The sequence below is a fragment of the Penicillium lagena genome (genome assembly GCF_028827675.1).
Source record: "Penicillium lagena strain IBT 129212 chromosome Unknown utg000002l_segment0_segment0, whole genome shotgun sequence".
Lineage (NCBI taxonomy): Eukaryota > Fungi > Ascomycota > Eurotiomycetes > Eurotiales > Aspergillaceae > Penicillium > Penicillium lagena.
In genome coordinates, this window is record NW_026623223.1 from 1,773,576 (window position 1) to 1,788,491 (window position 14,916).

General features: G+C 54.5%; 5 protein-coding genes across 5 annotated transcripts; 1 reads left to right on the forward strand and 4 right to left on the reverse strand.

Annotated features, from left to right (window-relative positions):
* Positions 1-181: 181 nt before the first annotated feature.
* On the reverse strand, positions 182-1,483 carry N7510_003475 (putative mitochondrial carrier protein; the record flags this gene model as incomplete). Its single annotated transcript, XM_056975401.1, has 2 exons — positions 182-1,237; positions 1,298-1,483. 2 exons carry the CDS (start codon positions 1,481-1,483, stop codon positions 182-184), a joined length of 1,242 nt encoding a protein of 413 aa, XP_056835357.1.
* An 812-nt stretch (positions 1,484-2,295) lies between these two features.
* N7510_003476 (uncharacterized protein) lies at positions 2,296-3,325 on the reverse strand (the record flags this gene model as incomplete). The annotated part of the gene is made up of 4 exons (XM_056975402.1): positions 2,296-2,846; positions 2,909-3,129; positions 3,181-3,198; positions 3,258-3,325. 4 exons carry the CDS (start codon positions 3,323-3,325, stop codon positions 2,296-2,298), a joined length of 858 nt encoding a protein of 285 aa, XP_056835358.1.
* A 1,628-nt stretch (positions 3,326-4,953) lies between these two features.
* Positions 4,954-6,605, reverse strand: aspB (septin AspB; the record flags this gene model as incomplete). The annotated part of the gene is made up of 3 exons (XM_056975403.1): positions 4,954-6,035; positions 6,108-6,386; positions 6,602-6,605. The coding sequence occupies 3 exons, from the start codon at positions 6,603-6,605 to the stop codon at positions 4,954-4,956; spliced, it is 1,365 nt and encodes a 454-aa protein (XP_056835359.1).
* A 716-nt stretch (positions 6,606-7,321) lies between these two features.
* On the reverse strand, positions 7,322-9,620 carry N7510_003478 (FACT complex subunit POB3; the record flags this gene model as incomplete). The annotated part of the gene is made up of 7 exons (XM_056975404.1): positions 7,322-7,582; positions 7,639-7,945; positions 7,995-8,126; positions 8,175-8,932; positions 8,989-9,211; positions 9,498-9,520; positions 9,564-9,620. The coding sequence occupies 7 exons, from the start codon at positions 9,618-9,620 to the stop codon at positions 7,322-7,324; spliced, it is 1,761 nt and encodes a 586-aa protein (XP_056835360.1).
* A 1,051-nt stretch (positions 9,621-10,671) lies between these two features.
* On the forward strand, positions 10,672-14,361 carry N7510_003479 (uncharacterized protein; the record flags this gene model as incomplete). The annotated part of the gene is made up of 2 exons (XM_056975405.1): positions 10,672-14,071; positions 14,126-14,361. 2 exons carry the CDS (start codon positions 10,672-10,674, stop codon positions 14,359-14,361), a joined length of 3,636 nt encoding a protein of 1,211 aa, XP_056835361.1.
* Between the last annotated feature and the right edge of the window lie 555 nt (positions 14,362-14,916).

The window sequence follows — 14,916 nt, forward strand, 5'->3', positions numbered from 1 at the left end:
TTATGTACTGGAGAACCATAAAATAAAATACATAGGACGGTAATCAGAGTAGTTGATCAATAATATTGTACAGGGCCAAGTCTATGACTGTCTATGAGAGAGTAGGGTACACGGTATACATAGAAGAAATCAAAACACCTCCAACGCCATCCCACCCCAATGCATGCATAACGTAATAAAATCACAGAGGTGCCTCTTCCAATGCCTGGTAGGCCTCGAGCTGCTTGAGCAGGTACTGGTACATCACCAGCATCGTGCCGCTCTGGACGCTGGTCCACACGCCGCGGGGGCCGACGCCGCGGAACCAGCCCGCAAGCCCCTCGGTGCGGTAGATCATCTTGAGACCCGTAAACACCGACGATGTGTCCAAGCGCGGCGTACCCGGTGGTGCGACTGACGTAGAGGGGGAGGATGTCGAGATGGGGCGCGAGTGCGTCCGCGAAGTGTGCGATTGTGATGGTGCCGGCGCGTGCGGCCGATGGCTGTCCTTGGGCGCGTGTTCGCCAGGTTTGGAGGAATGGGTGCTGTGCCCGGATGACTCGGGCAAGTTTTGTTGGGTCTGAATGCGCGTCTTTACAACATCCAATGGGCAGGTAATCACGCCGGCCATACCGCCGGCAGTCGCGGCGGTTAGAATCTCCAGTTTTAGCCCAATGTCCCGCTGGCCAACCCACCGCTTCGCTAGGGTCTGCTCCTGCTCGTAGAACGCGAACTGCAGCGCCGAGAACGGCAGGTCCCGGAAGATGGTCGCCTTGTAGCCATGAAACAGCGCGGAAACCCCTTCCTGGCGGACAATGGTGCGGAAGGCATCCCCCGTACTGCGGTAGTTGTATCCAGAGTGGAAGAAAGGGTTGTTGTATCGGCCCTGCAACTGCAGCCGTGTTTTGAGTACTTCGGACGGCACGTAGACGATCGAGGCGGCCAGATCCGCGACGAAACCCCCGGACAAGTATGCAACGTTGGGATTAAACCCCGAATCCAACATTTGTCGCTTGGTGGCCTCATAGACGCCGAAGAAAATCACGGTCCCCGGGAACGATCCCAACAACGCAGGCGTCACGCCGCTATACAAGCCGCGCATCAATCCTTCTTGCCGATAGATGGTCGCATAGGAAGAGGTCATCGAAGCGTATCTCGGGGGGAAATTTGGGTCGCCTTGTTGTCGAGTCTTGACTGTATCGAGCGAATGCATCAACACGTCACCGCATGTTCCTCCCGTTCCACCCGCCAGCATTGCCTACAGACACAGTAGTTAGAATCTGAATTGAAGAAGATATTCCCGGGGAATCAACCATACATGTAGGTACGGTGGCCGAGGCTCCTCTTCCTCTGTCACCGACAACACACCGTCCTTCGCGGTGTGCGGGATATCATGGTGAATCCCACTGGTAGGTGCTGCCACCGATGTCTCTATAGGTGTGGTCGTCGAGTCCGACGTCGCTGTTGTCGAGAACAGGCCGAACACTCGCTGGGTCAGGCTCATGGCAAGAAGGATGACCAAAAGACCGCAACCCCGAACGATGCTGGTCGGGGGGAGACCAGGCCACGAAACTGGGGGTTGGGTAGGAGGGAGAAGACTAAAAAATCCAAAAAGAATGCAAGTATGCGCAAATAATATCCACCAACCGCGGCAAAAAGAGTGAAAGAATGATGGAGAGCTATCCGCACCGAGTGGCTGACTTGGGCCAAAATTCTGCTGGTTTTCTCTCGGCGCGGCCGAGGCCTAGTTGGTGCCTGAGGCATACAATGACGTTTTGGTTAGGCATCCCCAGGCATCCATCCCGGGGTTAGGGCAAGGGTGAAGATGATGCTTCAGCTATAGGGCGACCAGAACTGAACCAACTGAACTTTTACAGCACCAGCAGATTCGACAAGGACAATTTGATTCGGACCTATTGAAAAAGACATGCGAAACGAAACCGTCCGAAACTAAACCACAGCAGAAAGTACAGGAAAACAATGCACCGCAGAACTCTAGGAATAGTGAACATGGCATCGCGTATAGCATCGTCAATGGCGGGGTGTCCTCCGCATCCGCCGCTTTTCTACAATCATGGGGATCCGCTTCACATCCTCCTTGATTCGCACCACCACACACACTCTTGTCTCTCTCCATCCACCCATGGAAGCACACAGGAAGTCCGCCACGGGACCAAACCCTGAGATATGGCCATCCATCCAGGTTATACCGACATTGGCATGCATTCCACAGCACAAGCTGAGGTCATGCCGTCATGAGTCCTCAAAAAGGCTCAAGTCAGAAGACATACCTGCCAGCATAACCCCATCACGCCTTTACTGGGGCTTCTTGTTGGCGGCGGTGGGAGGGCCCATATAGCGGCTAATATCGGTAGCCTCGTAGACCTGGCGCACGATTCCCTTGAGGGTCTCCCAGCCGCCGCGCACCTGGGGCGGGGTGCTCTGGTGGGAGAGGGAGGCGTCGGCGCGGGCGGTAAGCTGGCGAACGGCCTGCTGGACGAAGGTGCTCTGGGCGTAGCGTGCGCGGAAGAAACCCAGGTAGACGATCAGCAGCACCCAGCTGCCCTTGGAGAAGGTGATGGCGGAGATCAACAGACGGCCCAGAAGGAGGATCTCGAGCGTTGCAACAACACCCATGCTAGCGTCATAGTACTGCTTGATGAAACGGCCAATGGTCTCGGCGAGGGGGGACTGCTTGGCAGTGGATTTCGAATTCGGGGAGGTGGGCTTTGCGTCGGCGGGCGGCGGCTGAAGGGTCGGGATCAGGTACATGCGGCTGTAGGTCGCGACGTGGAAGACCGAGTACACGCTGAAGGGCAGGAGAGCCAGGATGATCTGGCGCGAGTACAGCCAGACCAGGGCCATGCCTAAAGAATCATCACATCAGCCGGTGGTCGCCAGAGGCCACCTGGCACCGAGAGGAACTCACAGAGATACTGCACATTCTCGTCGGAGACGAGCTTCACCAGGATTGACGGGATATTGCCCTGGACGCCGCGGGCGAAGTGGCCCTTGTACACCACAATTCCATAGGTCACAGCGGCTGAGATGAAAGCCAGGCGATATGCGATGCGGGCCGAGGATGAGTAGTAGTTGAAGAAGATAAAGGACAGGGTGTAGCGGAGGACGGAAACGAGCAGGGTCAAGTGTCTGCAAGGTCAGCAAGAAGGTCTCGAGTGGATCGACGATGGTTGACCTTACCCAACAAACCAGGCGAACCTATGAGAGAGCTTTGCGTCAGTACTTGGGGAGAGCTTCCAGCGGTGTGGATCACGTACTGCAACGTTTGGGCCAGGGCCTTCAGTCGCTCAGCCAGAGGCAGGGTGGCAGCAGGAGGAGGAGCCATGGGGAGTGTGTTGTTAGGAGGTAGAGTCGTGCGAGGCGATGGGGGAAAGAGTGATGAGGTAAATGCAACGAGATCCAGGGAAGAGAGGAATTGGGGGAGGCTGGGAAGGTGCGGGCGGGGGGGACAAACCGGCGTGTGTTTGGCTGGGTGTGTGGACTGGACGATGAACACCGCCTGCCCATGACGTCGCTGACTTCCTATGCAAGAATTAACGATTATTAACTTGCTATTATCAATTACAGAGATGTCATTTCGTTCCTTAGGACTATCTACCGAGGCTAGAGCATGATCATGATGACCGCTGCTATGAACACGTCAACTGGACACATCACCGGGTCTTATCGCGTGCGAGACGATGTTCTTCGGCCCTGTCTACCAAAGTATATATTCCGAGTCAAGATTTGATCCATCAATGGAAACTGAAGATCTACAGATATACAAGCACTACAAACTCTCTAGTCTGGACTAGAAGACTGGCAGGGTGTACGTATGAATGATTAACTATGTGCTGGGAGTAATATATCCTACTCGTCAGTTGAATTTATATTGATGAAAAGTAAGTGAACAAACCAACTTAATTCAACCATATTAGAGATCATGTAGTCCCTTCTATCCTCACTACGATTGATGGAGGTATGAAACATCAATTTCAGAAGCACAGAGTATCCCCGCCATTGCAGACTCTCCGGAGGAGCTTTGGAACCCTGCAGGAAGGAAAGCTTAGTAGGAAGGGTCCGATTTAGCATAAACCTGCCGTTGATCTGCGACGGGACTGGCAGATTGTGAGAAGGAATGGAATAAGAAGTTTCTCCCTCTTCGGGTACGAAGACACACCAATAGCAGCTCACAGCGTGTTTTTGGGTATGCGAATGTTGGGTTCAATGAGAACGGGAGAAGAGTCGACAGGACTAGATGCAGATACCAAGGGAGTGATAAGAGCCAATGATATACATAGACAACTGCTTGATAACCAGTACCTCTACAAGAAAGTAGCCACGAGTAGTAGACAAGCCGAAGCGCTGCAATTGGAACTAACACACGGACAGACAGTCAAAAAGAGACCGACCTGCCCCTAAAGAGCATACACAGAGGGCGGGGATAAGAAACAAAATGAGAGAGGCAGAGAGCGCGCGCATACGGGTAATAGGGCACACAGAAAGAGGTTGGGTTCTCCGGAACAAAAACAAGATATGGCGTAACAAAAAAAGTACATCACAAGAAAGGTAAATCCCAGGCGACTTGTTGAGCCCCCCTTTAACCCAATCAGCAGATAGACAGGCAGGAACAATCCCCGTCTTCTGAACAGGATGAGATATTAATTAATCTTGCTTTCATAGGAAAAGACCTTTTTTGTTTTTTGGGTCCGTGGGCCCACCCAGCGAAAAAAGCAAGTGCGGAAGTTAGTTGAGGAGAGAAGGAGAGTCGAGGGAGTGGATGGGAGTCAAAAACACAGAATATAAGAGAAAAGAAAAGAAATGCAGGAAAAGAACGGGAGGGGGTTGTTGCGAGTTTTTGTCAAAACATATTGCAAAGAGACGAGCAAGACAGTCACCAATCATGAGCCAAATGAAACTGGCATCGGAGGACCACCATGCGTGCCTCATCACCAAACAGCAGCGAGGCACAGCTCAGCGAAGGGAGAAACCCTTGCGCTTGCCCTTTTCTTCGAGCGGGCGGCCGCTCTCGAGGCGGTTTTTCTTTTCCTCCAGCTCGCTGCGCTGCCGGTCTAGCTGATCCTTCATCTCGCGATGCCGGGCGTACAGCTCGTCCTCGCTCTGCTTGAGCTTGCTTTCCTTCTCGGCCACCTTCTGCTGGAAGACCATCTTCATCTCGGTCTCCATCTTGGCGAGCTTCTGCTCGTGCAGGGCACGCTCCTCCTCCTGCTTGACGGCCGGGTTGACCTCCTTGAACACGCTCGGGTCCTGAGCGACACCCATCAGGGTGAGCTTGTCCGAGCGGTAGTTCTCGTACAGGAAGTTGTTGGTGTGCTCCTTGAGCTCCTCCATGTGGGTGCGGATGAGCATCTGGCGCAGCTTGACGAAGTCGCAGTGCTCCTCGTTGTCCACCTCGATGATACCCCACGGGTAGCTACGGCCACGCACGCGACGGCCATCCGCGGCGGTGACCTCCGAGTTGGCACCGACAACGGCAAAGGGAACCTTGGACATGATCTCCTGGTTCTCGGCAATGGTCTCCTCGTCGTCCAGCTCGTAGCGAGGGCCCTCGAAGATCTGGATCGAGTGGGCCTGGATGTCGGCCAGGATGCGCTGCTTGAAGAGCGCCACCTCCTCATCGGTCAGGGTATCCGCTTTGGCAATGACGGGGATCAGGTTGACCTTGGTGTGCAGACGGCGCATCACCTCAATGTCCAGGGGCTTCAGGGAGTGGCCGGTGGGCTGAATGAAGTACACGCATGCGTGGATGCGGTTGTCGACAATGTTGCTGCGGTTGACCTTGTTCTCGGCCTCCAGGTAGGTATCGAAGCGCTGCTCGATGTTCTCGACAATGGGGCGCCACGAGTCGTCGTTGTTGACAAAGTCGCCAAATCCGGGGGTGTCAATGACGCTCAGGCGCAGACGCACGCCGTTCTCCTCAATGTCGGCGCTAGTCGACTGGATCGACACGGTCTTGGGGATGATGTCGGCATTGGGTCCGGTGCGCTCCTTGGGGGGTACAGGGAGGTGTTGAACAGGGTGTTGACAAGGGTCGACTTTCCGAGTCCAGATTCACCTGTTTTCCCCGTCAGCGTACAGCTTCCCCATAGTCTCCGGAATTTACTTACCAACAACCATGACGTTGAAGTTGAAACCCTTGCGAACACTCTTGCGGTGCCACTGGTTGGGCAGGTTGGCAAAGCCAACGTAACCAGTCAGCTTGCGGCGGACGACGTTCTTCATGTCGGAAGCGGCCTGAGCGACGGCCTTGGGGTCGCGGGAGCTAACAGTCTGGGCAATGCCTGAGCCCATGGGGTTGCTGCGCTCAACAAAAGGCGACTCCTTGCCGCTGCTGGGCGTGGGCGAGTCCCGGGACGCGACCGGGGATCCATTCGCAGTCGGCGAAGCTAGAGAGTATTCCGAGTTAGCGCGGTGGTGGTGGTGGTGGTGGTGATGAAGATGGTGATGACCGAGTGGCAGTCTCGTCGATCGGGCAGGGTACGGCTCCGTGTAAGAGCCAGCAGAAGTGAACAGCAGAGGACGACTCATTGTGGACAATGGTGGGTTGTTGTGGTAGTTGGGAAGAGAAATTGGGAAAACAAGTCCGCAGTCAGGAGCTTACCCATTGCGAAAGTTGGTCGTGTTCGAAAGGTTGGGAAAGGTCGTGGTCTTCTGAATCAACCGATTATGCTGTCAGCGCAACCGATGCAGGCCAGAGCGGGGTCTTCTTCCAAGGGGTTTGTCCCAAGTGCAAGTTCCGGAAGATCTCCAATGCCAGGGATGCTCTCATACCTGAACGCTGGGGGAAAAAAGGGGGGAAGCGAGATCAGCGCGTCAAAGTGGGCGGACGGGGGAGAAGAACAAAAAAGAACCCAGGCAGAAAAGATGCCGGGAATCGAGCAGAGAGAAAAAGAGCAAAAAGAGCGAAGACGGAGAAGAGGGTTGGGGAGGAGGAAGGAGAGTGAGTTCCAGTCTGGGAAAGAAAGGGGGGCCCAAAAGACTGGATTGGCCTATGCTGGGTTGGGTTTGGATCGACCCGCTTGGGAGTGCGATGTATCTACTAGTTACGGAGTGGACAGCATTAGACACGGAGAGGACGGTTCTATTCTGATGGCGGCCGTGGATGGCGTGAATTGATGTGAATCCTCAGAATAAAATAGTTATCATCATCTTGGTTGTGCCATCGTCAACATGGTCTGTCGCCAACGGTTGGCGCAGCCAGGGGTAAGCCGGCCGGGGGGCTAATCACCGCCCACGTGAGCGACTTGGCCCACGGGAAGTATAGAGAAGGGCAGAAATTCACTCTTGGATGGATGAGTAGAAAAAGAATTAGATGTACAGATCACCCCGTCTTGCTCTTCTTCTTCGGTCGGGCAGTCTCTTCATCCGACCCATCCTCCATCTCCACATCGCTGTCCTCATCCCCACTGGTGTCATGCGCCGAGTCAAACTCCTCCGCCACATCCGAGTCCGAAGAAGCATCAAAGTCCTCATCGGGCGACTCATCATCTTCATCAGCGGAGCCACGGTCAGCTCGGCCACCTTCATCGCCACTGGACTCCATGTCGTCGTTGTCCAGAGCCGCGGCTATGAGACCAGAAGTCTACCAAACAGTTAGAACGAGACCACTAGATAACCCAGGTCACCGAGCAAACTTACATCTTCAGTCATCTCATTCTTCAGGCGGATGCTCTTGGCTTTGAAGAAGTCCTCCAGGGACTGTTGTTCCTCCCGATTGATGTTGCTGAACTGGTGTTCGCCCAAGCCGGCCTTCAAACTAACTGTGATATCAAAGGTCCGGCTGGCCGAGACTGCACCGCCCACACGCGACATCGTCACCACGGCAATGTTTTCCAGTTGAACGTAGGTAGCAGGCTTGGGAACAAAGATGAGACTCTTGTCCAGGAAGTACAAAGACCCTTCGTTGGCTTTGATGGAACACTTGACTCCATGGTGGCCGTGGTGGCTGCGAACGGTCAGAAAAGAATTCTACAAAACGGGTACCATCGACTAACCTTGTGAAATCCTTGGACGGCATAATCACCTTCTTCCCGGACAGCCCGCGGAAGATCTTGGTGACCACCTGGTGAATCGGCTCTTCGTAGCGCGGTTGCAGCTTATCTTTGTACTGGGTTTCCAATAGCTCACTGCGTTCCGGTCAGCAACATTCCAGAAAGGGTAGAGTGGAAACAAACTTTGTCATATTCAGCTCCAGGCTGATCTCTTCATCCAGTTTCAGTTGCATCACCAAGAAAGGATAACGGGTCTGTCCCTGGCGGAGAGGAGGATCCAAGCCCAGCACGATGAGCGTGTGGGTATCATCATTCTTCGGGAGCAGGAAGAACTTCTTGAGCGAAGAGTATTGGATCTTGTAGTCATAAGTCTTGCCGCGTAGCCGGAAGGACGACTCGTACATGTCGATATCGAAGCGACCACGGGGAGTGAGATGAAGCACATCCAAGAAGGTGGCAAAAGTGTCCCCTGCAACGTCTCCAATCTCCGCTTTGTCCATGAGTGTCTCGTAAAAGAGATTGGCTGCATTCTGCTCCTCAACTTCTTCCTCATTCTCCTCTTCTTCGCCTTCGGCACCTTCTGCCTTCTCCTTCTTCACAGCTGTTCCGGGAATGTAGAATCGCATCTCGACCAACTCGTCCGGGGCCGCGGCGGCCTTTCGGCCCCGGTTCTTGGTGCTGCCAGCCGGCTGCCCATTGGTGCCGTTCACGTCGGTGGCGGACAGCGCAAACTCCACGGCCACCTCATTTTTGCCCGCCAGGTTGGTATTGGAGATCTCGGAGTAGGGAACTTCAAAGGCCGGTCGGTTCTGCACGTTAAAGGCCAGCTCTGCTTTGGTGAATTCCGCCTTCCCCCAGTTCCATCCTCGGAGGGCGTGTTCGCGGTTTTCGACGTTGATGCCGTACCAGATCTTGAAGGCCTTGCTCAGGCGCTCAAAGTCCTACCCAGCCAGCACCCGTCAGTGGCTAGTTGATCACAGGGTTCAGCGCATGTTACCTCTTGGTCAAACCCATCCAGCTGGATCACCCCCGATGTCCGGGACAGTATCTTTAGTTCAAACCCTTTCGCTGCCCGACTCCATTGGGCTGCGCCGATGTTGCTGCTGTCCAGGGTGAAGGTGTCGCCCCCCCCGGATGGCCGCCAGCCCAGACCGCTTTCTGCCAGCTTGCATTTTCCTGGTTGCTTGGACAGGTCCAAGTAGATGTTATCGAAGCTCTCCCTGTGTAGTTGTCAGCGACGGTCGCATCGAGCGTGGGCAAAGGGAGCTTACATGACGGAGGAGCTCTCAAAGAGTTGGGTTTTTTTTGAGTTGTTGTGGTCAGGGAAGAATCGAGGATGGGATGAGTGACAGGAGAGAGAAAGCCGATGATAGAGGTGGGCAAGTCCAGCTCAAGCAGAGATGGGGGGGAGTCAAACGTTGGAATGGGTTGTTGAAGCTGGGACGTTCAGAGTTCGCGTTGCGCGTGAGTGAACCAGTCAAGTCGCGGTAGGGTGGCACTTCTCACCCGATGGGGCTTAGCGTGGGTGTCTAAGGCAGTCAGGCATCCATACATTCTATATTCGGTACCTACGTATTCTTTAGGCGAGTGAAGATGGATCGTTATTGATCTGAAAGGGATCCTTCTCATTGATATTTCCCCCCTGATCCTGTGCTTCAAGACTAGAGGGTGTTCAGTTGGAACAATAGCACTACCTGATGCCAGGGGGTTCACACTATATCGTTTCATCACTTGCTACATCACATCCCATGATCCACGCCTGCAGTGAAACATGATTCAACCTCGAGTTCGATCGGGACAGAGCATCTTTCCTTTAGGCCCTCATGCCAGGCGACAAGTCATGGCAGCCTTGGCCCGGCAAGGCTGGTCGACCAACAATCCAGGCAACAATAATATATGAGACCCTGCCCCGATGCTATAAATACCGACCGTTCAGAGGTAAATAAATGATGGGCAGAGGGCCTGCAGTGGTTCAACTGCCAACCCGACAGGAGGTCGCATGGACGTTTGGCGTGTTGGCCAATGTCTGTACCACGCCGTACACACTAGCGCTGAAGCGGGCAACTAATCATCCCGTTAGCAGATCCTCATACAACACGGCGATGTCATCATCACCGCACCAGTCATGTCGATACATAATGCCTCCTGTAGAAACAGCCACTCAATCCGAGATATTCCTATTAATCCAACAGAGTCCCCAGAATCTACGATGCCTACCACAACCATATCTTGGTTGCTGATAATAATCTGAAGGTGGGCTGGGGCGGGATGGTATCGGGTGGCTTGGCGTTAGCGGTAATGCCCGTCGGTCACCAGTGTGTATCCGTGTATCATCCGCAGTCTCCTCGCCCACCCCTGTTTCGTTCCCACTCTCTCATTCACTCAACTCACCACCGTCAGTCATTCGTTCTTTTTGCGTTCTGCCTTCGCAGCGAGGCTCCGGTCTCCCAGCATGATTCATTCTTTTACATTCCTTCGTTTCTAAGAATATTTCTATGCCACATTCTTGTCACTCCTTTCTCTAATTTGACTGGTCCACGCGTCTGCGCGGCCCTGACGGCCTCCTGAACTCTTAACCCGACGACTCATCGTCTACCACCCGACTTTCGTTCTTGAGCTTTTTGTTTTTTCTCATCTGCTACACCTCAGTGGATCTCTGCCTGTCGTCGCGCCTGAGACAATGAGGGCTCCCTCACTGTTGGGGCCTGCGGCGGCCGGTGTGTTGGCGTTCTCATCGACAGTCCGCTCCTTGACGTTCACCGAGGTCTCAATTCCGGAATTGGACCTCTCCTCGCTCGGTCGCGTCACCATCACCGGTGATTTCGACGGCGTCTCCCTCTACTCGTACGAAGGCCAGGCCGAAAGCACCAAAACCAATGGCCCGCAGTCGATTCTCACTCCCCTCCCGAACGGTATCCTCACCAACATCTCGTCCTCCGATGGCCAGATCACGACCATGTGCTCCTTCACGCAGGAAGATGGAACGTTTGCAGGGATCTTTGTTGGCGGGAACTTCACGACCTTGGGCGGTGTTGACACCCCCGGGGCCGCTCTCTTCAACCCGAACACAGCCCAGGTAACGGCCCTACCAGGCCTCTCCGGGTCTGTGGCGGCCGCGGCATGCGATCAGGCAACGAACCGTATCTACGTCGGCGGCGACCTGAAGCACGACAACACGACCAACGCGCTCGCCTGGGTTCCTGGTGAAGGTTGGGAGGCTCTTCCTTTCGATGGCCTCAATGGTCCCGTTACTTCGATTCTGCAGGCAGGAGATGGTCACATCATCTTTGGAGGCTCATTCAATGGCATTGGAAACTCTTCCTCGTCATCGCATGGCATGCAAGTGGTGAACCTTCAGACTGCCGACATCTCCTCCGACGACGTGTCCACCTTGAATGGCTACAAAGATCCTCGCAATGTGGTCTGCTCGACAAGCGGTGTCGCTGGTGAGGGTAAAACCTGGCTCCTTTATGATTCGTCACCCGGTTACTGGCGGGCGTATTTCGACTATGAAATCCAGCCGGCCAAGATCCGACTTTACAATACCCAGTTGGATGGACGAGGCACCAAGAGCTTCCTTCTCCAGCGACTTCCTGATGACGGCCTCATGAACCTGACCTATACCGATAGTAACGGCAACAAGGCCTATTGCGATCAGTCCTGCCCGCTTTCCCACACCGAGAAGTACCAGGATTTCGAACTGGTCAACCCTGTCACTACGGGAGGATTCGAGATTCAGATCCTGGATTGGTACGGACAGGGGGCGGGTCTCAATGGTATCGAGGTCTTCTCGAATAACATCAACAGCTACGCCATTGATAGTTACAACGAACCCACCTGTGCTGGTATCGACTTTCCTTCCAAGTCAACTCGGACAGGATCCTGGACTGTCGAGTCAGGGTACGTCTCTGCGTCGGTGACCAGCTCCGATTCTTCCGATACTGCTGTCACCTTCTTGCCCGACATCAAAGAATCTGGAAAATACAACGTTCTTCTCTATACGCCTGGCTGCGATGATGATGGCAGTTGCGGCTCCCGCGGTATTGTCCAAGTGGACGCCGATGTCAGCAGCGACTCTGGTCCTCTGGCTCCAGCATTCATCTACCAGACCAATGACAATGACAAGTACGACACGATCTATACCGGCTACGTCGACGCCAGCAGCGACTCCTTCCGCCCCAAGGTGACACTGAAAGCCAAACCTGGCTCAGGTGCGCAGACTGTGGTTGCCTCGAGTGTCCAGTTCGTGCCACTCTTCAACACTGCCAATTCGGACAGCTCCAGCGGCTCAGGCGGTGGCTCAAGCGGTGGCTCAAGCGGCCTGAATGGGTTGTACGACTATGACCCAAATTCCGTGAAGGCGGCCACCACAAATCTGAAACAGGATACCATCAACAAGGCCGGAGATCAACTGGGCCATTCCGCTTCGATCTTGAGCATGGCCGAGTCTAATGATGTAATCTACATCGGTGGGAATTTTTCCGATTCGACCTTTGGTCATGTCATGTCCATCAATGATGGAAAAGCGACAGCGATGCCCGATGGTGGTCTGAACTCGGAGGTCTCAGCCATGGCCACGTTGGACGATGTTTTGTACGTTGGCGGTCAGTTTACCAACACCGCCACTGGAGGTGTGGATGGCTTGCAATACGTTGCATCGTATTCATCCTCCTCTAACTCTTGGTCTCCCCTGGGAGCCGGACTAAACGGGCCCGTGAACTCGATCTACCCCATTCAGCTGAATGTCTCTACGACAATCAACGAGACCACTATCGCCGTGAGCGGTGATTTCACTCAGATCGCTGCCTCTAACAGCTATCCCGCGGTGGCTGTGGCTGGATTTGCCATCTGGGTTCCCTCCCACAAGGCTTGGCTGCAGAACCTCAATGTCACGCAGATGCAGTTCACTGGCCATCTCTCGGCGGTTGCCTCTGTGAACAACACCAGCATCCTGGCAGGCAACGTCGCCTCTGATGGCCTTCTTTCTGGTGGCGCAGTGTCGCTGCAGAATCCCACTGATCTGAGCCTTATTCCTCTGTCGGTGCATATCGACGATGTGAAATTTCCATCGAGCAAAGGACTGGTCAATGGTGTATACGATACCAGCTCTGGCCGCAATCTCACCATTCTGGGCGGACACTTCATCGCCGAGAGCTCTAATGGGTCCACGATCGAGAACCTCGTTTTCCTCGATGGCACCGATGAGACTCCCTCCGGCCTGCCGCAGGGAATCAGCAGCACCTCGACATTCATCTCCATGATCGTGTCCAACAACACCCTCTGGGCGGCTGGAAACATCACTGGAACTGTTGGCTCTTCTACAATCGGTGGACTGGTGGCCTACGATCTCACTGATGGTGTCTTCGTCAGCACCCAACCCGCGGCGCTCGATGGGGTCGTCAATACAGTGGTTACTCGCCCAGGTTCCTCTGACATCTACGTCGGAGGTGACTTCTCTTCAGCCGGGGTGGTCCCCTGCGCGGCGGTCTGCTCCTACGACCCGACCCAGGGTGTATGGAGCTGGCCGGGTGTCAACCTTGACGGCACTGTGCTGGCACTTGAATGGACCGGCAACGATGGGATGATCGCCATTGGAGATCTGAATGTTGATGGTAACGAGACTGTGGTGGCTACGTGGAGCTCGAAGAGCGCCAATTGGGCCTCCTTCCCGGGTGCCTCCACTTCGGACATCCCCGGTAACGTCACTGCTTTTACTCCTGCCAGCGAGGATATCTCTACCTTCTGGCTGGGGGGTACCGCCACCAATGGCTCGACTTTCCTCCTGAGCTATGACGGCAAAAACTTCAACTCTCCCGGCAATTTGTTCTCTCCGGGCACGGTGATCCGCGGCCTGGAGGTCCTCCCTGTGATTCAGAATCACGACAGTGTTTCGACTCTAAACGATGATCAGACACTGTTGGTTATGGGCGAACTCAATATTCCGGGCTTCGGAGACGCATCTGCTGCCCTGTTCAACGGCACGGCGGTCACGCCCTTCATCCTGTCCACGCAGTCCAACGGCCAGCCGGGCAGCATGTCGCAACTGTTCTCCGAAAAGCAGAACCCGTACTCTAATAGCAGTAAGTTCCACATTTTGCCCTGACCATGAAGCCTCCTGTTAACATGAACCTCAGCTGGACACCACTCCAACGGCATCGTGGTCCTGGTCGCCTTCTGCTGCGCATTGGGCTGCGTTTTCCTCATCGTCGTCGCCGGCGTCATCCTGAACAAGGTCCAGCGTCGCCGCCAGGGCTACACGGCCGCTCCGCAAAGTTTCGGCACCGACCGACCCACCGACATGCAACGCGTGCCTCCGGAGTATCTCTTCAACTCGCTGCATCACCCACAACCCGGTGTTCCAGCCGTTTAATGTTTTTATCCCCTCTACCGATTGATCCCTTTTGAAAAATCGGCGTTCTTCGGAAGCAACCGCTGCTCTCCCATGGATACCCCCACCCGCTTAATGTCTTGCTATTTGCTTCCTCATCATGCGTTTTTTCTCTCTGTTTCGCAATAGTTCGCGCTGGCCCTCTCCGCGATCTCTCCCCCTCTCTCTCTGTGTCTATCTTCGAGATTTCTCATTCTTTGTTTCTGGCAACCTCTGCCCATACCGTCTGTCCGTGCTGACACTTTTATTCCGTTGTGAATACGTTCCTGTGTTGGATTGGATGTACACTAGCCGAGGTTATAACATGTAGATAGCTACGCGAGCGTGGCAATGGATGATATTAGTCTGTTCAATTAACCGAACATAGTTAATAGTTAAGAAGCCCATACTTAGTAACAGGAGTGGACCTGATCTGTTGGGGGCCGAGCCCCGGGTCACCTGGTTTCCCCGCAATCTCCAGTTCTGGCGCGCCCCAAAGGGGGCTGCTTTTTTTCTCGGTCTGTCTTTTCTGTTTTCCACTCACCCCTTCTTCCCACC